Genomic DNA, 22,228 nt, shown 5'->3' on the forward strand with positions numbered 1-22,228 from the left:
GTTTATAAAGAGAATTGTGCCACCGTTGCCGTCATTTTATTACTTGGGTCAAGTCTTTTAAAAACGGTAAAGACTTCGTGTGTGGGGGGGGGGGGGGCCCAGTGTCCGTGTTCAGTACAGATTTTCACACAGTCAAAATCGCGGACATTTCTATCTGGAACTGAGTCCATTTTCCCTGCCCGCGGAAGGACTTTCGCGCCCTGCGGCGCAGTTACTGTTGCCACAGAGACGGCCGGTGTGAGCTGAGGTTACGACCCCGTGCTGCCCGTACTCTCGCGAGAAATTTCCAAGTCATCCAAACAAAAGCATGGGACACGGTCCTCGTTCGCTGCGCCAGCCGAGAGCTTTACAAAGCGGGAAGGACAGTGCAGCGCGTCGCGACAGAACCGGGCCACGCTCCAGCCGCGGCCGCGGCGCTCGGCTCGGCTCCCGGCGGGGTCGCGGCCCGCGGGCTCGGCGACGGAACCCGCTGCCCGCGCTTCTCCCTGGCGCGGGGCGGGGCGGCGGCGACGGACCGCGGGGCCGGAAGTGATGGACCGGGGAGGGCCGCCGCTTCCGGCGCCAGAGCCGGCGCCGTCACCTCTGCGCTATGGCTGCGTTTCGCCGGCAGGTGAGGTAGCGCGGGGTGCGGGCCCTTCGGGGGTGGCGGGCGGGCCGAGACGCGGAGGAGCCGCTGCCCCCCGGGTGTTTACGGCCCGGTGGTGGCGACTTGCAACGGGAGTTTTCTCGGGCGGTCTGGGCACGCTGTGTCGGTCTCGCCGGCATTGCTGGCCCTGTGGCTCTGCCATTCGGCGCGGCTCTGGCCGCGTTTCCCGGCGACTGCGCGCCGTTCCCGGCCGAGGGGCAGCCGGACCATCAGCGGGGCGCGGGCCGTGCCGAGCGCCGTGAGCGCCGTGAGCGCCGCGGCTTGGCTGGCCGGGAGCAGCCGTCGGTGACGCCGGGGGGGAGGTGGGACCGGCGTGAAGGTTTCTGAGGGCTCCGGCGATTTGTGCTTAATTTGTCAAGCACTGGTCTTAACCACTGAAGATTTTTGAGGTAACGGGATTTCTGTGTGCAAGTTGACCGTCAGACCAATTACGGTTGACCCTCGAACAACCCAACCGAAAATCCGCGTAACTCTTGACTCCCCCAAAACTTTACTAATGGCCTGCTGTCGACTGGAAGCCTTACTGATAACACAAACGGTCGATTTAACACGTATTTGGAACGTTATGTGTGTTACAGACTGTATTATTACAATGAAGTAAGCTAGAGAAAGATAATGCTATTAGGAAAATCATCGGGCTCTTGGCTGTGAAAACCATTTTTCTATATATTAGAAAAATCACAAAGGAAAATATTAAGTGGATATGGATCATCATAAAGGTGTTTAGGCTGAGGAGGAGGAAGAGGAGGGTTGGTCTTGCTGTCTCCGGGGCGGAAGAAGCAGAAAATCTGCCTGCAAGTGGACCCCAGCAGTTCAAACCCGCGGTGTTCCAGGGTCAACTGTGTATCTGACGAGGTTCTTCTTGTGCAGTGAATCTAATACACGACTCTGGAGACTCGTCTGAGGTCCAGACCTTACCAGGTGGCCTAGAAATAGTTTTCCCTGTCCCTGCCTTTCAAGGAGCAAAAGCTAACACTGCACCTGCTTGACTCTGATCCGTATGTTCTCTCTGTGTGAACTTTATGCTATGTAGACTTTTTAAGTTCAGGTACGATTTTGCAGATTGCTTATAACAACTGTTATGTTTGTATGGAACCAAGGTACTAAATACCCTGGCTCAAAAATCTTGTGGTGTCCATTCCACTGGGGTGGTGAGGAACTGATTCTCTTTTGGTCCTGTGTGTCACAGGTCCTTGATTGCTGCCGCCTGTTCCCTCTAACCTGGGCCCGTATGGCCAGGGAGACCCCTTGTCTTGGAGAACGGAAAACAACGACTGCTTCTTTGTTGCGTAAACTGACTACAGCCTCCAGCGGAGGGGACCTTGAGGAGTTATCCTGTGCTGGATCCAATAAGTATGTGAAGGAGCCGGAGTGCAGGACGAATCTTGTTCAGTGCGTCCTTGAGAAGCAGAGGACTCCTGTGGATCGAGGGTCCTTGGAGCTAGAGAAGGTCACCAGTTCCCTCCTGGACATGGGTTTCAGTGATGCCCATGTTAATGAATTGCTCAGTATACGCCCAGGTGCCAACCCTCAGCAGTTGCTGGACATCATTTCAGAATTTATGCTCTTGGGTCTGAATCCAGAGCCTGTGTGTGTAGCCTTGAAGAAAAGTCCCCAATTATTGAAACTGTCTATAATGCAAATGAAGAAGCGCTCCATATACCTGCGAAAGCTTGGACTTGGAGAAGGTACAAAAAGATGCAGATTTCATATAGGGTGAGAGGGGTCAGGGTTGGGGAAAGAATGGCCTACGGCGAGATGGATTAGGGAAGGTTTCTGCGGAAGTGTCCGTTGTTCCTGGGGAGGAATGTGTGGTTTGGTTTGGAGGCGAGGAAGGCGTCACCTCTGCAGAGCGCGTTGCAGGAGGGAAGTGGGGCGCGTTAAGACTAGAAGGGAGAACTGAATGCCAGGACAGAGGCTCTTGTCCGGTTGGTTCACCGTGGGGTCTCTGACACCCAGCACAGTGATGCGCACATGGTACACGCTCAGTAGGTGGATGTTGACGTGTGATGTTGACACATGTATGAATATGTAAACTTCGATATTTAAATCAACTTGAAGTGACCTTAGTGCTTTGTCTGTGTGTGGTGTAAAGCCAGTGACATCATCCCTTGTGAAGCCTTAGATTCCAGCTAAGGGTTTTGATTTACTGTAGAACACGAGCGATCTCTAGCTAGTCCCACCCCACCTCCACCGGTGTTCACCCCTCAAGGGTCCTCAGAGTTCCTTGGATCTCTTTAGGGGCCTTCTGGAAAAGGGGGTTGGGGGCTCGTGAGGGTCTCCAAGGACCCCTACTCACTTTGACCAGATGAGTTCCACTATGATTTCTTTTCATTAGTGACTCTTCCTGTGAGATTTTTTTGTGTTTTGGGTGGTGGGAAGGTTTAGGACCCCACTATTTCCCAGTATCTTTACAGGCCTTCTTCTCTAGAAGACAAGCAAAAAGATGGCCTCGTATACTTCTCTTGACAGCGTATTCTCACGATGTGCTCTGAAAGGCTGAACTGAATGCCTTACGTGCTGTGGTTATTGATTAGTAAACTTGGCACAGCCTTATGAGGTGACGACAGAGCCTGAGATTCATTCCTCACGCTCTAAGAAAATGACCAGCTCAAATGTTAGGAAAATTTTTATTAACAGTTTAAAGAAGTGATTTTAAGTTTCTATTTACTAAATTTTGCTCAGCTATCCATAGGAAGACCACATAGCCCAATTTGCCTGGAATAGTCCCAGTTTATACCAGTTATCTTAATGCAGTTATTAATAGGGCCTCTTTCACTCCCAGTGCCCTGGTTTGGGTAGAATATATGGTCACGCAGTAGGCAGACATCAGCATTTGTGGCTGTGCGTTACTGTCACCTTGGTTACGGTTATGGAACTCCTCCTTGAGTTCAGGCTCCCAGCTCTCGCGAATGCTTCAGCGACTGTTTTATTATAGAGGGAAACATCAACCCAGAGCCCCAACATGGGGAGGTCACTCTCCCATCGTACTGTCTGAACCTTTAGTAAATCTCCGTGGAATTCTTTTGTAGGTGAGGAGGGTAAGGGAAGACCTAGAATACAAAGTCGGTGCCTTTGGATGCCAGAACAAAGCAGGAATTTAGGGAGGGAGGGCTGGGGAGTCTGAGAAGTGTCAGGAAGTCAGTGTGGGGGGGGGGGGTGTCCTTTCCATGGTGCATCTGGGAAGCTACCTCTGAAATTGGCACTTGTTCTGCCGTGGGAGAAGATCCTTCTTCAGTTTTTAAATGCAAGCTTAAATCAGCTGCACACAGCCCCTTGGGTTTCTGGGAAATCCTGAATGACGTGCTTTCCTTTTTTGAATGTTCTGCAGGGAAACTAAAGAGGGTGCTTCACTGTTGCCCTGAAGTTTTCACCATGCATCAACGGGACATTGATGACATTGTCCAGGTCCTCAAGGAGAAGTGCCTCTTCACAGTACAGCAGGTGACCAGCATTTTGCACCGATGCCCGTCTGTGCTTCGAGAGGAGCCCAGGGAACTGGAGTACAAGTTCCAGGTGAGGAGGACGGACAGAGTGACGGGGTGGGAAGGCGGGCTTTGCACGAAGCAGCGAGGGGCAGCTGTAGGACGAGAGCCTCAGACACCTCACCTGCGAGCGGGTGAGTGAAAGGCTTAGATTCCTTTTGTACACGCTGGCCAAAGAGAATCAGAGATTCGGGTTCTGGTTCTTTTGCTTTTTCACTACTGATCACACCTGTGCTGCAGCTTTTCTGCCATTAATAATGTATAACTCGGTCCCATTCTTAGAGTCCACCTGGGGACTCTGGTTGAAATAGCTAATTTTAAAATAGTTAAAACCTTCCTATCTTTAGAATCTGTTCTGCATATTGACTTTGAAAATGTAGTTGTGACAGTTGTCCTAATTTTTTAGTAATACTTATGACAACTTAGGTCAAATTCCAAGATGTTTTCTGAATTTTTTGCCTATCCTTTCCATACTCATAGTTTTCCTTCCCCCGGCTGAAGAAAACTATAACTTCTCCCTTCTGCCCCTTTATTTTCTGCTACATTTTTCTCAATATAAATTTGAAAATGCTTTGAAAACTGCCGCCCGTCATACAAACATCAGTATCACAGAGTGGGTATCCTACTGTTGTTAATCGGGCAATTCCTTCTGAATGCTTGTGGACAACTTAGGTTTACTGTGGATTGTGGAAGGATAGGTTTTAAGACTCTGTTCCTGGGATTACTAAACGGGTTTGTGTCTTCCAGTATGCGTACTTTAGGATGGGAGTTAAGCAGCTGGACATAGTCAGGAGTGAGTTCTTGCAGTACTCGATGACCAAGATTAAGCAGAGGCACGTGTACCTGGAGCGCCTGGGACGGTACCAGACCCCAGATAAGAAGGGGCAGACGCAGATCCCCAACCCGCTGCTCAAGGACATCCTCAGAGTGTCGGAAGCCGAGTTTTTGGCCAGGACAGCCCGTTCTTCTGTTGAGGAGTTTGAGGTTTTTAAGAAGCTCCTGGCTCGGGAAGAGGACGAGGAGTCTGAGAGCGGCTTGTCAGATGATAAAAGCGCAAGTCTGGGCGAGGACGAGGAGGACGAGGAGGATGAGGAGGAGCAGCTATGAAGGAAGGACGGGGCGGCAGGGCGTGGACACAAGGGACGTGTGCTCTCCCCTCAGAGCTCTTGGGACCTTCACTCGGATCTTAAGTTACATTTCATTCTAAAACTGGTCTTTTGACGTAAGAATTATTATAAATCAGCTAAGAAGTAGACAGGAGGGGAAACGCGTCATCAGCCTGCTGTCGGGTGTCTGTGGGAGGCCCTGCCCATCCCGAAGAAGAGACTGACTTGGAGCTGTTAAAATCCAGGGGACTCAATACACGAAAAGTTGGTTTAATTCTAAATGTCTCGGTGATAATTCCATGACCGGGGAGGATGGGGTTCCTTCTTCTGGCTCAAGAATCACTTTATATTTTCTTCTAGTGATAGACATAAAATTATGAGAAGGCAGAATAAGGTTTTAGAACATCATAGCACTTTATTTTATGAAAACAAGTAGCAGGTTTTCCACAAAAATACTTGTTTTTAATCCAAAAGTATCTTATTGCTTCCTAACTGCATTCAGTGTACAGCAGAGTAAAAGGAAATCGATTAGTAACGTGTGGCTTAATTTTGCACAGCTTCTAAGGCCAGCAAAGCTCTGGGTACTTTTCTCCACCTTTGTGAGGAACAGGCCCTCCTGTCTGGGGAAGCCGGCTTTTGTGCCAGCTCTGGGCCAGTGGGCACTGGCTGGCTTGGCGCCTTGGGCCCTGTGGCCTGTCCAGCCAGAGCGTGCTGGCGTGGAATGGTCTGAAGCGCTTATCTGCCCTGCCCGGGTAACACGTGGGCATCGAGAACCAGAGGAGAGGAGAGGAGAGGGTCACAGAGTGGGGTGGGCTGGGCCAGGGTGCAGGGAGCTCTCCGCAGCCCCCAAGATGGAAGTGTCGCCTTGGGGACCCCTCGGTTTGAGGAGCAGTTCAAAGTGTCGGGAAGGGAAACGGGATTTGACGTAAGCTGGGGGTGATCTCTGAGGTAGAGGCCTGGCGTTGATGGCGTGAGCTCTGAGAGGGGCCTAGAGGATTGGTGCAACCTAGAATGTTCTAGGTAGGTAGCCCTTCCTCAGGAGCTGGCATGGGATTGAAGCAGAAAGTATTTTTGGTGATGGGACCAAAATTCAGATCCTGCTGGCAGCATTTTAACAGTTATGTGAAACGCCAATGCTTGGCCTTGTTTTTCCCACATAGACCAAGTAAGGATCCTCCAAGGCTACTGTCCTCACCTGGGGGGCGTCTTGACCCTCAGGGGACATCTGGTGATCTCTGGGGACGTGGTGTCACGACCTCTGGGAGGGTGCTACTGAGATCTGGGGAGCAGAGGCCAGGGACGCTGCAAAGCGTCCGATGACGCCCAGGACGCCCGCACGAGGGGGAGTGACCCAGCCCCAAACGCCAGTGCCCAGGCTGAGAAGCTGCTGTGAGGCCTGGCTCAATACATGAAGGTGAACATGTCTATTTGTGACAACTTCAGATGGTAAATGGACTTGCAATAGTTGTAGCATTTTATTTAAAGGAAAAATAGCTGATTTTTCAGTAGGGCTCCTTGCCCCTGTGCACTGGAACACTCTGAGCTGAGCTGTGTCCTGTGGGACTCAGCGCCGAGGCGGCCATGCCCCTGCGTCCCCAGCAGGCTCGCGCTGGAGCACGACTACAAAGAAAAGCAGCTCAGTGACTCACTCCGCCTCTCGAGTCAGACGTTGGTGGCAGCTTGGTGGCAGCGGTTTGCCAGCGGGAGGAGTTTCCGCTTCGGGAAGGTGCAGGAGGGAGCGGAGGTTTCCTCACTCACACCGGAGCCCGCGTGCCGTGCGGAACGGGGAGTCCGTCTTTACTGTCTCGGCCAAGGGCAAAACTGAAAGCAGAGACGTTGCGGTCTGTGCCAGTGTTTTCACTCACTGTCCCACTTGGTGGCACCCAAGTGACTGCCACTCTCCCTGCAACCTAAGATGTTCTTGTGCCCGAGCAGAGGACCACGTAGAGTCCTAAACCTGTGCTTGGTAACGTGGTCATCCCAAGTTCTGATTAGCAAGTGGTTAACAAAACAACTCATAATTTTATTTTGACACAGAAATAAATGTTTATGCCCCTGGTAATTTTGGCTTCTGTTATTACTCATTTCCTTGAGTGGACTTCTGAATATTTTCAAGGAAAACATTCGAGTTTGAAGATGGAGCCATGTGACAAAAACAAGGGTGGCTCGAGTGGAATGTTTCAAGAACAAAGTGTGATTCCTTTAGCATCAGGACGTCTTTTTACCAGCTGCTTAATTTGTAAAGTATCAGAAAGGGCTCATCGTGACAGCACAGACCATTCCTTGTTGAACAAAGGCTCTAAGCTAAAACCTGGAGTGTGTCAGCGTTCGCTGCGTGGCTGAGGGGCTCGAGGTCGTAGGAAGTAGAAAGTTTCATAGTAGAAAGTTGATCTACTCTTCCAGTGATAGCACCGTTTGCTCGTAACGCTGTAGCTTACACGGACGAACAGTGACGGGTCCCAGTGCTGCCGCTGAAGTCGGCAGTGGGCGTTCGTGTACGTAGCTTTCTCTGTCCCCCGTGTTCCAGACCCTTCCCTGCTCAGCCTGCCGCGCTCCGGTGGGCCTTTGGAGACTGGGGAACGTCTCTGGAGTACAGTAGAGACTTCTTGAAACGACTGTTCCTCCTTTTTGAAAATGACAAATTGCATGATACACAGACATATGCACACAAAATTTTAATAAAAAATAAAAAGCCTAAAATATACTCTAACTCTTAGAAAACCTTTTTATAAAAGAGGAAGGGAAGGAGGCCCTGGTGGCTGGAATGCTGACTCGGCAGAGCCGGGCGGCGCAGCGGGTCCTCGATCCCCAGCTGGGCAGCTGTGACGAGACTCAGCGCGAGCAGAGGTGCGACTGGCTTTGGTTTTAACCTTACGTGCAGGGAGAAGACAGCTGCTCGGAATGTGCTGGAAAGCAGATGTGGTAAGAGATGCGGCGGTGTTCTGCTTGTGAGGCTGGGAACGTCTGAGACTGCGTGTGCTGCCTGGTAGCCTGCAACAGCGTTGCTTGAGGCACGGACTGAAAGGAGCCTCGGCCGCCATCCAGCCCACCCCGGGCGTCCGTCGCTGTCGCATTGCGACGTGTGAGGAGGAGCCGGTGCTGCTTCCAGGCGCTGCGGCCTTGGCTGTCCGCGTAGGGGTCTGCATGGCTTTTCTCCGGGAAAATTCGGGGGTCTTTGGTGCCGTGGTGGTGACTTGTCATCCAAGGGGTAGCTTCCTTTGCGTAAGACCAAAGCCAGGTGATGTTGTGGACCAGGGCTTTGCCAACTGTGGCCCCGGGGCCAGTTTGGCCACCCCTTGTTTTTGTAAATAAAGTTTTATTGGAACACAGCCACATGCATGCAGTGCCACGGCTGTGGCTGTGTCTGTGCCACAACGGCAAAGCTGAGTGGGACCTCTGGTCTGCAAAGCCACAACTGTTGATTGACCCTTTACAGAGAAGCTCTGCCGGCCCTGCTGCAGACTGGCGGTGTCTAAGCTCCGCCTTAGTATTCACTAGCATTTCCTCTCTCAGATGGACGAGCCCTGTCCCGGGTCATAGGCCTGTGGGACGGGAGTGTAAGTGACGGGGAGAGCAGAGCAGGTGAGCAGTGCCGGGGCCTGGCCTGCCTCCCGGCGTCGCCCGCCCCTCCCCGCTCCGCCCTGCGCCGTGGCAGCTCCTCCCCGGTCGTTAGGGCTCACAGTCCCACGGGGAGAATCCTGTCTCTGGCACTGGGATCTGAGGGCTGCAGAGGTGTGACCAGCGCCTTGCCAGGCCTGGCTGGTGACAAGCTGCCGTCCCTCAGCAGGGCGCAGACCACACCTGCACAAACCGCAGCCTGGGCGTAGCATGGGCTGCTCAGCTGCGTCGCAGGACTGGCAGATGGCAGGACTGGCAGATGGCCGTCTCCGAGGCGTCTCCCAGGGTGGGCTGGTGAGTGTGCAGCCTGGCGTCTGCCTGCTGAGGTTGGGGACAGAGGTCGCAGAGGGGACTGCCTCCAGCCTGGACCGGGTCTCTCAGGGTGTCCTTTTCAATCCAATCGTTAGACCTTGTCTTCCTGGGTTTTAGAAACTCTTGAGGTTGGCAGGGTGTAACAAGAACGTCCTAAATCCTTTGAAGAGAAAACAGAGCAAGGAGTGAGGGAAAGGATGGTCCCACCCAGTCCTCTTTAAATGGCAGCTCCCGTCTCTCGGTGATGCTGTTTAGGTCTTTGGGGACCCCCGGAGGACCCGGCGCTGTTAAAGCATCGGGGTCTCACGTGGCAGTGGGTGTGGGGACAGGGACAGGCTGCCGGGGAAGACCGACTGGGCCCACGTCTTCAGGACCATTTGGCTCAGCGGCGAAGCTGAGATGTGAAACCAGCAGGCAGCTCTTCCCTGCCCTCCTCCGCGTGGCCATGGCCCCGGATCTTTCCGGCCAGGGCCCAGGTAGTGTCCCGCCGCTCTGGACCGAAGTAAATTCTTGTGTTGTTCCCGGGTGGATGCCTGGGAGGGTGTGTTTCTGTTTCCTGCTTTTTTCTGTCTTCCCATAGGTGTCCTATAAGCCAGTATGTGATAATTTAATAGTTAATTGAAGGTTTCTGATTTGTTTTTATAGAAAAGGATTTCCTGAGCAGGTCTTTAATAGATACATTAACATGTCAGGTGACTTGCTGTCACGTGCATGTTTCAAGCACGGATGATGTTTGTGGGTTCTCGATCCTAGTACGGCCGTGTGCTGCATCGTGACGTCTCGGTCAGTGAGGGACCATGTGTATGAAGGTCCCGTGAGATTATAACAGAGCAGAAAAGTTCCTGTCACCTAGTGACGTCACAGCCGTCGTAGCATCATTCACGTTTGTGGTTGCTGTTGGTGGAAACAGACGTGTGCCGCCAGCCACGCGGAAGTCGAGCCACACGGTTGTGGACGGCACGTGGCGATGCACGGCCGTGTCCCTGGTTCGTGTGTTCACTACACTGTTAGTGTGCCCTTCCTGATGGCCACTCCACAGTGCTCGCCTCCCGCTTACAAAAAAGAACGTAACTGGAAGACGGCCTCCGCAGGTCCTTCAGGAGGGTCCCCAGGGAGGCACTGTCACAGGAGGTGACAGCTCCACGCGCACCGGGGCCCTGCAGACCTTCCGTGGGACAAGACTCGGAGGGGGAGACAGTGAGACTGACGACCCCGACCCTGTGCAGGCCGAGGCGACTGTGTGTGTGTCTGGATTTTGATTTTTATTTTTTGAGGCAGGACTCGCTCTGTTGCACAGGCTGGAGTGCAGTGGCGTCATCGCAGCCGCTGCAGCCTTGACTGTGGGCTCCGGTGACCGTCCCGCCTCAGCCTCCCGGGCAGCTGGGACTGCAGGTGTGCGCCACCACGCCCAGCTAACTTTTACATTTTTTGCAGAGATGGGTTCTTGCTATGTTGAACTCCTGGCCTCAAGCAATCCTCCTGTCTCGGCCTCCCAAAGTGCTGCGATTACAGGTGTCAACCACCACGTCTGGCCTATGTCTTAGTTTTTAATGAAAAAATTTAAAAAGTAAAAAAAAAAAAAAAGTTAAAAATAAGAAAATCCTTGTAGAATAAGGATATAAGGATATAAAGAAAGGAAAAATATCTTTGTACAGCTGTACAATGTGTTTTAAGCTGCTATTACAAAAGAGTCAAAAAGTTAAAAAAAATTTAAAAGGTTATAAAGTAAGCTAAGGTTAACATGTTATTGAAGAAAGAAAAAAATTGTTTTTTTTTAGAAATTTAGTGTGGGCAGCGTAAGTGTATAGCGTCTGCTAAGTCTGCAGTAGTGCACAGTGATGTCTGAGGCCTTCACGCTCACACTCACACGCTCACACTCACGCTCACACTCACGCTCACTCACGCTCACTCATGCTCATACTCACACTCACATGCTCACTCACACTCATGCTCACTCACACTCATGCTCACACTCACATGCTCACTCACACTCATGCTCACTCACACTCATACACTCACTCACGCTCACTCACACTCACTCACACTCACACACTCAGAGCAGCTTCCTGTCCTGCAAGCCCCACTCCTGGTAGGTGCCCTATGCAGGTGCGCCATTTTTTATCTTTTATACTTTTCCTGTACCTTTTCTATGTGTAGACATACAGCTAGTTTGCGTCGTGTTACAACCGCCTGCAGCATTCAGCACAGTGTCATGCTGCACAGCTGTGTGGCCCAGGAACAAGGCTCTGTCACATAGTTGAGGTGTGTAGCAGGCTGTATCATCTAGGTTTGTGTACGTGTGCTCATGTTCCCGCACGACGAAACTGCCTAATCACACGTCTCAGAACATGTCCCCGTAGTTAAGTGATGCATGACTGTGGCAAACTGCTCGCAAGCCTCGGAGTGTTCTGCGGGTGTGTCTGGAGGGGCAGTGGGGGGCAAGGAAGCCTTGGGGCAGACAGGACTGTGCCGTCTGCTGCTGTCTGTTACGAGAGATTTTCCACACTGGAAACGGGGGATCTCACGGCCAACCGTAAGGCCTGGGCGTCTGATGCCAGCAGAGCCCCGGCCTGGCCTCCCTCCCCGGGACGTGGGACCTCCACCTCGCCTGCGCCTGGGCCTGGAGGGGCCTTTCCTCCTGCTTGTTTTTAAAGGTCTCCCAGTGACATTTCTCCTTTATTCCCCAGCCGTGCGGGACGAGGCTGTGCTGCGGGGCTGCCTCCCTCCCCTCTGCAGCGCAGGGAAGACGGCGTGTGGGCTCGTCCAAGGCGTGTGAGTAGTGAAATGCGTCTTTCATTCCCGGCGCCACGGTGGGAAGCTTCAGTCAGCGTGAAGCTGGCTGTAGGCTGTCGATGGGTTTCTGCGGCCTGGCCCCGTGGCTTCCAAAGTGTCGTGAAGAACACCGGCGTTCTTTAAGATCCAGCAGAGTTTGTGTGTGGGGAGGTGGGGCAGGATGGCGGTTTGGTTGCCAAAAAAGTTTGGGGACGCTGAACTAGACAAACACAGAGTTGGAATGTTTCTTTCATTTCAGGGTTTGTGACTGGGAGCCCCGTGTCCACTGCGACTCTCCCAGCGAGAGACGGTCACCCTTTTGTGTGGTGTGGTCAGGGCCCGGCCCGTTTCCCCCAGTCGGACGCCGTTCCCAGCGTTGGGGAGGCCTCCCTTCCATCCCTCCCCGGCCTGCCACCCCCTCAGCCCATCCCTCCGGGGCCAGGTGATCTTCCGGCCGCTCTGAGTGCCCACCTTCCCCCTCCCCCCACTGCAGCTGGGCAGAAGGGCTGTTGGCCCCATTTCCCTCGAGAGAGTGGCATTTGTCCCCACCCCAGAGAGCCTCATTTCCACTTGAAGATGTGTTTGTCAGTGGCTGGACCAAGTTTATGTCCGCTCCCCGCTGGGGGATTCTGAGACCTTCCTGCTTTGGGGCGGCAGCGCCCACCCAGCTTTCTTGGCGGAGCTCGCGGAGACGGCAGCAGCGCTCTCAGCCCAGGCTGGACGGGCCACCCCCCTTCCCAGCAGCCCTGTGGGGGGCAGTCGGGGAGCCGTGGGGGGACGTACCTTAAGATTTCTCCAGTGTTTGACTCTTACTTTGTTTCCTGAAACAATTAGAGAATCGTGGTTTAATGAAAAAGACGTGTGAACCTTGACTCCTGCAGGATGTCTGAATCTGGCTGAAGTCTGGCTTTGGCCCGCGTGCATTCCGTGGGGGGGATGCCGTGTGTGCGGACCCCGGCACGGACATGCGCCTTCAGTCCGTGTGCACACACCTGGCTCGCGGTAGCTGTGGGGGGCGAGGGTGGCAGCCGGCCGGGTGTGAGCCGTGGCGGGAGAGGGCGTGGGAGGACGCGGGCAGGAGCTCCCGCAGGGAGGGCAGCGGCGTGCTCAGGCCAAGCTGCGACGCACGAGCACGTGTGGTTGTCACGGTCCGCGAAGACTGTGACTGAGGTTTGGACTCTGTGGTTCTGGAAGGATTTGATGTTCTGAGACACAGCATTTAGTAGAAGCCAAACAGTCATAATTCTTGGGATGACTTTGAACCCTTTGGGGAAAGAGCTTGGGTGTGAGTGAATAAAAAGTAAACAGAGATTTACTGTATCTGCATATACTTGGGTGTCGGTGACATGCTGTTCTTCCCAGGGGCAGCACCGTGTTCCGTGTGAACATGCGTGACTCGGTGACTCCCCAGCCAGCATGCCCAGCTGTACCCATCCGTGCGTGTTCACACGCACAACACAGGGACACACGCTCCTGAGCGGAGCACGGCTGCACGGGGGCTGCGTGTCTGGGCACACGGATGTCCTGGCCCAGCCTGGTCCCACAGCTCTCAGTCCCCAGGGCCACCCTTGCCCCGTCACCCTGCCAGCCACATGCAGGACCCGGCAGGGGCCTCCCCGAGACGCACCTGTGTGGGCCTTTCCTGAGGCTGGTGCTCTCACAGCTCTCCTTGAAGCAGATGTCTTGGTGAACCTTGTAGACTCTCTTGTACCTGTTGTCACGAGAAAGTTCCGTGAAGCCGGGCGGGGAAGCAGAACGTGGCCCTGAGGCACCTCGGCTGTGTGGACCCATAGGGACGCACAAAGGTGTTTGAGGGCAAAGCCATTATCTTCTTAATAAAATATCACTGCCCCTAGAAGTACTAAAATGTCCAACATAAAGGTCCTGTGACTTTTTACAAAGTTCACGGATGTATGATCCACGTGAAATATACCCAGTGCAGTGTGCATCTCGACGAGCACTGACAAAGTCGCATGATATGAAAAGATACAATGTCTTTGCTTCAGGCCACGTGGCCCAAGGCCTGGGGGGTCTGACCCCCTCTTCCGCTTCCCGGGTCCTCTGTGGAGCAGCTCGGGAAGCCCAGGGCTGCAGGGCAGGAGGCTGGTTTCCAGCCCTGCCTCTTCCTTCCATTAACTGGGCCTGTCTTGAGCTTTGTGTAAAGTGGGAATTACTCACACCGCGCCTCTCACGGGCTCGCAGACAAGCATGAGTAGAAGGTGCTCTGGCTCGTGTTAAGGCGCTCAAATGTCAGAGCTGTTTAGAAGGGAAACCCGAGGAGTTCGGTGGGCAATGCTGCAGTTCACACACTAAGTGTGGTAGAACCTTTAGGGTTTCAAACCTGTAGTAAGACTTCTGCTTCCAGCCATGAGACGGTAGCAGGATCTGGAATTACCCTCCCGATGTGAACAAAAAGAGAACTGGACAAAATACAGGAAGTAACTATTTTCAGATGTTAGAAAACCATGCAAGACTGTGATCCCTGGGAGAAGAGAAACAGAGGAGACGAGCCCTGTGACCCGCCCAGAATTCAGCCCGGAGCACTGAGGCCGGCGTCGCAGGGAGGAGGATCCCTGGCCACGTGGGGTTGAGGACCGAGTGCCGTTTGTGGGGCAGAACACGAGAGGGGAGCCGTGCGGAGGGCAAGCTCCGGAACCTGCACAGGCCCCGGGGACGGAAGTCGCGCTGTGTGAGCCCAGGGTGCAGCCCACGCGGCCGGGCGGAGGGGAGCCCTGAGGAGCCAGCAGTTCCCAGAGCCGGGAGGAGGGTCTTGCTGAGTAACAGGCCAGAAAGACCACGCTGCCCAAGTGGGCCAGAGTCCACCCCAGAGTACAGGCTGCTCCAAACAGCTCTCAGAAGGCACAAACTATACTCAAATAACCGCCTTGCAGAAGAAAACCAACATTCTTGAAAAGAATACAAAAAAAAATCCAGCACTCGGTAACATAAAATTTATAATGTCCAGCATCCAATAAAAAAATTATAAGACATTCAAAGAATCATATGAAGAATCAAAAAAACAAAAAGTTACCCATAACCTGGAGAAAAATAATTCAATAGAAAAAGACCCAGAAATGAGAGTGATGACAGAAATAACAGATAAAGACCTTCAAATATCTGTTACAAATTGGGTCCACAAGTCCAGTAATCAAAAGGAAAATATACCCATGAGAGAAATGGGTGATCTAGGAAAGAACTAAATGGAACTTCCAGACATGGTAACACATGGTGTCTGAAATGGAAATTTTACGGAGTAAGATTAATGGTAGGTTAGATACTGCAGGAGAAAAAATCAATAACCTGGAATGCGTAGCAGTAGAATCTACCAAACTGAAGAGCAGAGAGAAAAAGAGCGACAATTTTGTGAAGAGCTGCGGAGGCCTGTGGGGCAATGGCACAGCGGGTCCCAGAGGGGAGGAGAGAAATGGAGGGACAGAAAAAATACGTGAAGAAATGGACACGTTTCCAAATTTGACGAAAGCTAAACATCCAGAAATCCAAGAAGCTTAAGAAATTCCAGAGAATAAAAACACACAGAGCTACGGCAAAGCACATCGTAATGGAACTGTCCCAAACCAGAGAGAAACGGCCACGCGGGTGGGACGGCGGCTGAGCCCGCGCCGCGGCTGGCTCTGGGGGCGACACAGCCTGAGTTTTGAGGTGTGTGAAGGCCGCTGTGACAAATGTTTTCCGAAAGCTGGCCACCACGGCGGGTGCTGAGCACGGGGCAGCCACGGGTGCACGTCCTCCAGCCGTGCTTTTCCAAGTGCCGCGTCGCCCCGCGTGTGGCAGCCATGTTTCGGAAGAAGGAATGAAACTGCTCAAGAAAACAGATGGACAGAAGCACGTGATGAAAATGAATGTTTACCTGATGTTAATTCACATCACAATAAATTACACAGAAAATAAAAAAACAGAAAGAAAGAGAAAGTGTAAAAGCAGCCACCGGGGAAGGAGAACGCGTCACACACAGGGGACACAGAGAAGAGACTGCTGTGTTCCCATCTGCAGCCTCGCACGCCGGACAAGGAACCGCATCTCTAAAGCGCTGAAAGGAAAAACACAGCCGTCCACCCGGAACTCTATTCCGCAAATGACCCTTCAGAAAGGAAGGGGAAATGAAAACCTTTTTGGACAAAAGCAGAGAGAATTCATTGCCAGCAGACCTGTGCCGTAGGAAGTGTCACCACAGGAATCTTAGGTCTGCACGAAGGAACGAACAGGCCCGGAGACGGCAGGCCTGCGGCAAACACAAGAGCCTGTTCACTGTCTGCTGAGAGCAAAGAGAACAGCGTGCAGGTCACAGCACGCGTGGAAGTGGAGAGTCTGGCAGTGATGATTCAGAGGGAGGGAGGTTGTGAGTCTGATCACACTGAAGTTGTATGGTCGTGATTTAGGGCATATTGTGATCAGCTGAAGATGCGTGTGGTCGATCCTAGAGCAACCACTAAAAAGTGAACCAAAGAAGTACAACCAGTAAGCCAACAGTAGAGGTGAAATGGAACCCTAAAAAATATTTAATCCAAAACTAGGCAGGAAAAGAGAACAAGGAACAAAAAGCAGATGGGAAAAATGGAAAACAAATAGTGGTATGGAGGACTTCAGTCATTGTGGTAAATGCAATGAATGTAGACGGCCTAAACGCCAATAAAAGACAGAGACGTCAGACTGGACACAAAGCAAGACCCCACTGCATGTTAAGCACGAGAAAGTCACCTTATGACAGGTTAACAGTGAGAGGACAGAAAGCTTTTGGTCCTTGTTGGGTACTCGGTGGGGCACCTAACATACGTGTGCCTGCGGGTCGCCGGCGGGCACTGATGTAGCTGGCACGGCTGCAAGAGCGTGGGCCCTGTGGGTGTGGCCGGCCGCTGTGCAGCTCCCCAATTCCGCACCTGCCCACACGGCCCCCCAGTCCCAGCCAGGCCAGTGTCTCGTGTGCCTCCCCCGGGGCGTCGAGCCCGACCCCATGCCCAGTAACGCTCTGCCCTCACCCTCCACGTCCCACCCCGCAGAGCACGCAGAGTGGTCTTTGAGAATGTCAGCAAGCATGTCCCTCTCCTGCTGGGGACCCTTCAGCTGCTCCCCGTTTCGCGGTTTCCCAGGCCCCTCCCCCTCCCGCCGCTCTCCACCTCGCTCGCGTGGCCTCTGCCCCTTCCCCAGACGTGCCCGGCCGGCTGCGCACGCAGGGGCTTGGTCCCTGGCACTGACGGGCGTGTTCCTCCCTCCTGCCTGTGGCCACGCCGGCCGCCCGCCACCCCACCTCCGGCTCTCCTGGCTCCCCCGTTGGACTCTCTCTGTCTCCCTGGCTCCCACCACCAGCTGCAGCACCGAGTGACACACGGGACGCTCTTTCTCCTCTGTCCCCCCATCTGGAACGTACGGGTCCCGAGGGCAGAACTTTGGTCTGTTCTGCTCACGGATGTGTGCTGCGTGTCTAGAAGAGGGCCTGCACACAGTAGGTGCTCAGTAAGTTCGCTGTTGACCCACCGAGTCACAGAATGTAGCAAGAAAGGCCCTGAGAGATGAGCTAGGCAACTCCCCCTCTGCTGCCTATTTTACAGGTGGGGAAACTGAGGCACTCGTGACTTGCCCAGGGACACATCCTGAGTTAGTGGCAGAGCTGGGACTGATGTTCCCTGTGCCGGGTGTTTTCCAGGGGACTCGAAGGGAGAGGCGAGAGGAAGGTCGTGTCCACGAGAGCTCGCCCTCCACCGGGGCTGGGGCCGGGCTGCCCCGGGTGTGGGGGAGGCGGCTGGAGGGGCCGCCTGGGTCCTTCTCAGCCACCACCGAGCTGCGTGGACCCGGGCGAGTTATTCCGTGTTTCTGCCTCACTTGCCTGCTGTGTCACGTGAAGGGAACCTGGGGGTCAAGACAAGTCCCTTCTGTGACCGTGACCACACCCCTCCCCAGACTCTGAGAAAGCACTTTGGAAAGTCAGGAACACTCCAGAGTGTGGCAAGGCAGGGGACAGAAACCAACTTACATGTGGTGACAGACGCCTCCCTCCCAGACGGGAAAGGACTTTGTCTCGGAGAAGAGCCGCGTGCAGGGCCGGGGCACCTTCCTGCAGGCTGGCAGGGGGCACAGGGAGAAGGCGAGTGAGGAGCTCCGTGCCGGGTGCTCTCCTCCTGCCCCCTGGGAGACCCCTGCCCGGGCCCGGGGGCTGCGCCAGCTGCTCCCCAGGGTCCCTCTGCCGGCAGGAGAGGCCTCGAGGTCACCAGATGCGGGTGGGAGCCCCCAGCCCCCCGCCGGTGCCCAGTCCGAGTGTCGCTCCTTCTCCCCCAAGCCCCCTGCCCTCCCTGCGGGGCCTGTTCGGAGGCCCCTGTTTCTGGCCGCACCTTCCATGGTGGCTCTCCGGTGGCAGCGCCGTCCCCGGTGGCTCACAGACCATCTGCGAGGCTCCCGCCCGCCGGCCTCCCTGCCTGGCACGCACCGTCTGGAGGCCCCCATGCAAGCCCACCCGTGCCCACCGGTCCTGGGTGAGGCCGAGCCCCGACTCACCGAGCTCGCAGCGCCTGCCTTTGAACCCCGGCCCGCAGTCGCAGCTGTGGGCGCCGGCGCCCGGCACACAGGTGCCCCCGTTCTGACAGGGGTTTTCCGAGCAGTTCCCCGGGGCGTCTGGAAAAGACAAGAGTTTAGTCACTGGGACCCCAGAGGGAGGTCTGCTCGCACGGACACGTTGCTGTCTCCCCTGTGCCCCGGCCCGAGACACAGTGACAGGCCTGTCTCCCTTCCCCGCGGCTCCCAACAGGGTGGTCCCATTTCAGGTGTACAGCGAGAGCAGAGGGGAAGAGACAGGCCGCAGGACACCTGGCTGGCCTCGTGACGGGGGAGGAGGGAGGAGCTGAGCCCCCCGGCCCCGCCCCCGCCCGCCTGTTGCTGGCGTTGTCCCCACTCAGGGTTTCTTGCGCCTGGAACCTGGGCCCCTCTGTCCTCCAGCCCCAGGCGGCCTGTGCGCGGCGCCGGCTGTGTCTGCAGGACGGTGGCGCCGCGGCCCCACGGCATCCTCACCGCACCGTGGCCGCGAGCCTGTCGTTTTTTCTAGCTTTGTTGAGATCCCTGTTGTTTTACTTTCTAACTTAAAAACCACTGAAACCCAGGAGAGTGAGAATTGTGTCTCCCCCGCGTCACCTGACACCGAGCCGGGCCGGCCTCCCCAGCTATCGCGGCAACCCCACCGTGAGGCCTGTCCCCTCCGGCCTGGCCCTCGGTTTCTCTCCCGGGCCGGTCCCCTCCTTCCTCTCTGGTCATTTCCCTTTCTCCTTTCACGCCCTCCTTTGTCCTCTGGGACTGTCCTCATCTTTTTGTCTTTCCTCATGTGCTGAAAATGCGTCGTGGGCTTTAGAAAAACCTTTTATTGTGAAACTTTTCAAAACTGCAGCACGTGAAGTATGAAGGGCCCTGCACTGGGCTTCAGTGGTGATGGGCACGGGCCGGCCTTGTGGCACCTGTGTCGTCTTTCTCGCCCCTCCTCCTCCGGCTGAAGACTTTCAGAGCCGTCCACGCAACCATCCGCCGCTTCCCCTGAGAACACGTCAGCACCCAGCACTCCCCAAACCACAGTGCGGCTGTCACAAACCAGCACGGTGTCCTGGACCACGGTCACTTCTCCGATCAGCGTGCAAATGGCCTTCACCGCTGGTCCAGCCCGGGTGGGGCTCGCAGGATCAACGCCTTGCCTCTGTGTGACGTGTCTCAAGTCTCTCTTGCCCGGCACCCTTCGGCCCGCTCCCCCTCGAGTCACTGAAGGAACAAGGTCACTTGTCCTTAGAGTTGCTCCCCTGGATCCGACCTGTTGGGCACGTGTGGCGTTGACCGTTCCCGCGCCGTTTCCTGTAACGCTCTAGTTAGACGGAGGGGCCAGTCGGGTTCAGGTTCGGAGGGTCTTTGCGGGGCTGCCTCGCGCGGAGGCTCGGGCACCGCCAGCCTCCCCAGGGCTTGGGTGACGTGAGGGCTGATCAGTCCCCAATAAAGTCCCCGCAGGCCTTGCTCGCACCTGATGGTTGGAGCAGCCGTGGGGTCCCTGATCCGACCAGGTCTGGCTGCAGAGCTGTCGGAGAGGATGGGCTTTCCCGCAGCCGCCCGGGGCCACCTGAACTGCGGTCGTGACAGGCCAGGCAGGAGGAACGTGCAAGCCTTTTCCTTCATGTGTGCAGACGCATCGGTCCCCAGCGCGCTCTAGAGTTGACCAACAGCTGTTTTTCCTTTGCGAGCATCATGGTGACCACGTAGACGTCTACGCACTTGACTTCAGTCGTTGCCGTCACTAGTTTTCTTGATGCTCAGATTATTCCGTCTTTGGCCGGGGGGCAACACTTCAGGGTGGCTCCTCCGCCCTTTGGACACAGTCCCGGTTGTGCCTGAAGCTTGGCTGCTTTCTGCACAGGGCGTCCTGGGATTGCTTCGTCCTTATCCTGCTTCAGTCTCAGAATCAGCCGTTTCTCCAAAGATCCCGGTTCCTTTGTGAGAGCGAAGCCCAGACTGGCAGTCTGGGTGCTCAGAGCGCGCACTGCTACGGGGGCCTCGCCGCTCCAGGCCTTCTCAGGAACAGGACCGGGAAAGGAGGTGTTTAAAAAGCAGACAAGTCATGTGTTTATACCAGTATTTCCAGTCCAAATAACAGAATTAAATTAAAAAACAAGGTCTTTAATTTCTTTGATTTTATATTTTTATTTCTTTATGCTGAAAATCTTGGGGCATCAACATAGTTGTTTTCTTCATCCTACAATATACATGTACTAGTTTCAAAATCACAATACCGGCGTCAGTGTTGACATCACACTCCCTGAGGACAGCTCCATTCCTTGGCAACGCTTTCCATCCTTAGACCCCACCCGCTGGCCGCGAGCAGTTAGGCTGCTCCTGCGGAAACTGCTGGAAAGGCCGCCTTTCCCTGTATGGTTTCACCGTCAGCGTGATCAATAGGTTCATTTGTTTCCATTTCTTTTCAACTTTTAGGTGTTGCCTTTTCTTTTTGTTCTTTTAATAAACATTTTCTTGGTTCTAAGGTCAAAACTGTAAGACAATTGGTACATTCCGAGAAGCCCTGTCCTTTCCTTCCCCATGCAGTTACCGTTTCATTGGTTTCTTTTTAAATATAAGAAAATTCACATTTCCCTTCTCCATTTCCCTGCACAAAAGCCAACATACTGAAAATACCGTTCGCACGTTCCTGTTTAAAACCAGCTCTACTGAGGTATCATTTGCATCACAGAGTTTGCCCAGGGAAAGTGTGCAGTTCACTAGTGCGTGCGTCGCACAATTCCGGAACATTTTCGTCACCTCAGAAGGAATCTCGTACCCTGTAGCTGTCACCGCCCCACCCGCCCCAGCCCTAACCCAGCTCCTGCCGCTGTAGCTGTGCCTGTTCCGGACTTTCGCACGGGAGGAGTCGTGTTGTGTGTGGCTTCTCGTGACTGGCCTCTCTCCCTCAGCACGTCTGCAGGGTTCACGTGTGTCCCGGCGTGCACGCTGCGTCCCTTTCCCTCCGGTGGTCCGGCAGCGTGCACGGAGTGGCTGTGGCGCGCTTGGTTTCCACTCGGCAGCCGATGCCCGTGTGGTGGTGTCCACGGTTTGCTGCTGTGTCACGCTGCCACGAGTGTCCGTGCACAGGGCCGTGTGCACGTGTGAACTGCTCCTGGGCGTGTGCCCGGGGCTGGGTCATTGAGGCCTGGCGGAGCGGCCAGTCTGTGCTTCCCAAAGCTGCCGCACACTTCACGTTCCTGCCGGTGGCGGATGAGGGTCCCGGTTCCCGCGTCCTCACCCAGGCTCACTGGGTGGGCTTTGCGGTTCCAGCCGTCCCGTGGGTGCGCCGTGGCGTCTCGTTTGTGTTTTCCTGCTGACCCGTGTGCCAAGCGCCTGTCCAGGAGCTCACCGGCCAGCAGTGTGTCTTCCTCCGCGAGGTCTATTTGGGTCCTTTGCCTGTTTTTAGATTAGGTTGTCTTTTTATTACTCAGTTGTAAGAGTTCTTTATATATTCTAGATACGAGTCCCTCATCAGATACACGGTTGGCAGATATTTCCTCCCATTCCATGGGCTGTATTTTCATTTCCTTGATGGTGTCCTTTGAAGCATAAAAGTTTTAAATTTTGATGAAGAGCAGTTTATCTTGTTGTTACTGTTGCTCATACTTTTTTGTATCTAAGAATCCTCTGCCAAATCCAAGGCCATGAAGATTTATTCACGTTTTCTTCTAACACGATGTTTCGCTCCTGACATTTAGGTCTTTGGTGCACTTCGTGTGATCTGTGTATTGGGGGGGTCCAGCTTCATTCTTCTGCGTGTG

The 22,228-nt window shown here is 54.4% G+C and overlaps 2 protein-coding genes across 2 annotated transcripts in view; one reads left to right on the forward strand and one right to left on the reverse strand.

Moving 5' to 3' along the window:
• Nucleotides 1-574: 574 nt before the first annotated feature.
• On the forward strand, nucleotides 575-6,996 carry MTERF4 (mitochondrial transcription termination factor 4). Its single transcript, XM_069495721.1, has 4 exons — nucleotides 575-610; nucleotides 1,836-2,334; nucleotides 3,978-4,162; nucleotides 4,879-6,996. The coding sequence occupies exons 1-4, from the start codon at nucleotides 590-592 to the stop codon at nucleotides 5,236-5,238; spliced, it is 1,065 nt and encodes a 354-aa protein (XP_069351822.1). The 5' UTR covers nucleotides 575-589; the 3' UTR covers nucleotides 5,239-6,996.
• A 161-nt stretch (nucleotides 6,997-7,157) lies between these two features.
• Nucleotides 7,158-22,228, reverse strand: part of SNED1 (sushi, nidogen and EGF like domains 1) — a 70,328-nt gene continuing 55,257 nt past the window's right edge. Inside the window, exons 28-32 of the mRNA XM_069492566.1 lie at nucleotides 18,444-18,560; nucleotides 17,926-18,013; nucleotides 13,567-13,650; nucleotides 12,723-12,760; nucleotides 7,158-9,327 (exon numbers count right to left, since the gene is read on the reverse strand). Of these exons, the coding sequence (XP_069348667.1) occupies nucleotides 12,724-12,760; nucleotides 13,567-13,650; nucleotides 17,926-18,013; nucleotides 18,444-18,560 (326 nt within the window). The 3' untranslated portion in view covers nucleotides 7,158-9,327; nucleotide 12,723. The remainder of the gene's footprint in view (nucleotides 9,328-12,722; nucleotides 12,761-13,566; nucleotides 13,651-17,925; nucleotides 18,014-18,443; nucleotides 18,561-22,228) is intronic.

This window comes from Eulemur rufifrons, chromosome 1 (genome assembly GCF_041146395.1).
Source record: "Eulemur rufifrons isolate Redbay chromosome 1, OSU_ERuf_1, whole genome shotgun sequence".
In the NCBI taxonomy this organism is placed as follows: domain Eukaryota; kingdom Metazoa; phylum Chordata; class Mammalia; order Primates; family Lemuridae; genus Eulemur; species Eulemur rufifrons.

What these genes read in the sequence shown, in the direction of transcription:
- MTERF4 (XM_069495721.1), top strand. Translation starts at nt 590, where the DNA reads ATGGCTGCGTTTCGCCGGCAG. An exon ending in TGGCTGCGTTTCGCCGGCAG is followed by an intron (nt 611 to 1,835) that starts GTGAGGTAGCGC and finishes TGTGTGTCACAG; the next exon opens with GTCCTTGATTGCTGCCGCCT. An exon ending in AAAGCTTGGACTTGGAGAAG is followed by an intron (nt 2,335 to 3,977) that starts GTACAAAAAGAT and finishes AATGTTCTGCAG; the next exon opens with GGAAACTAAAGAGGGTGCTT.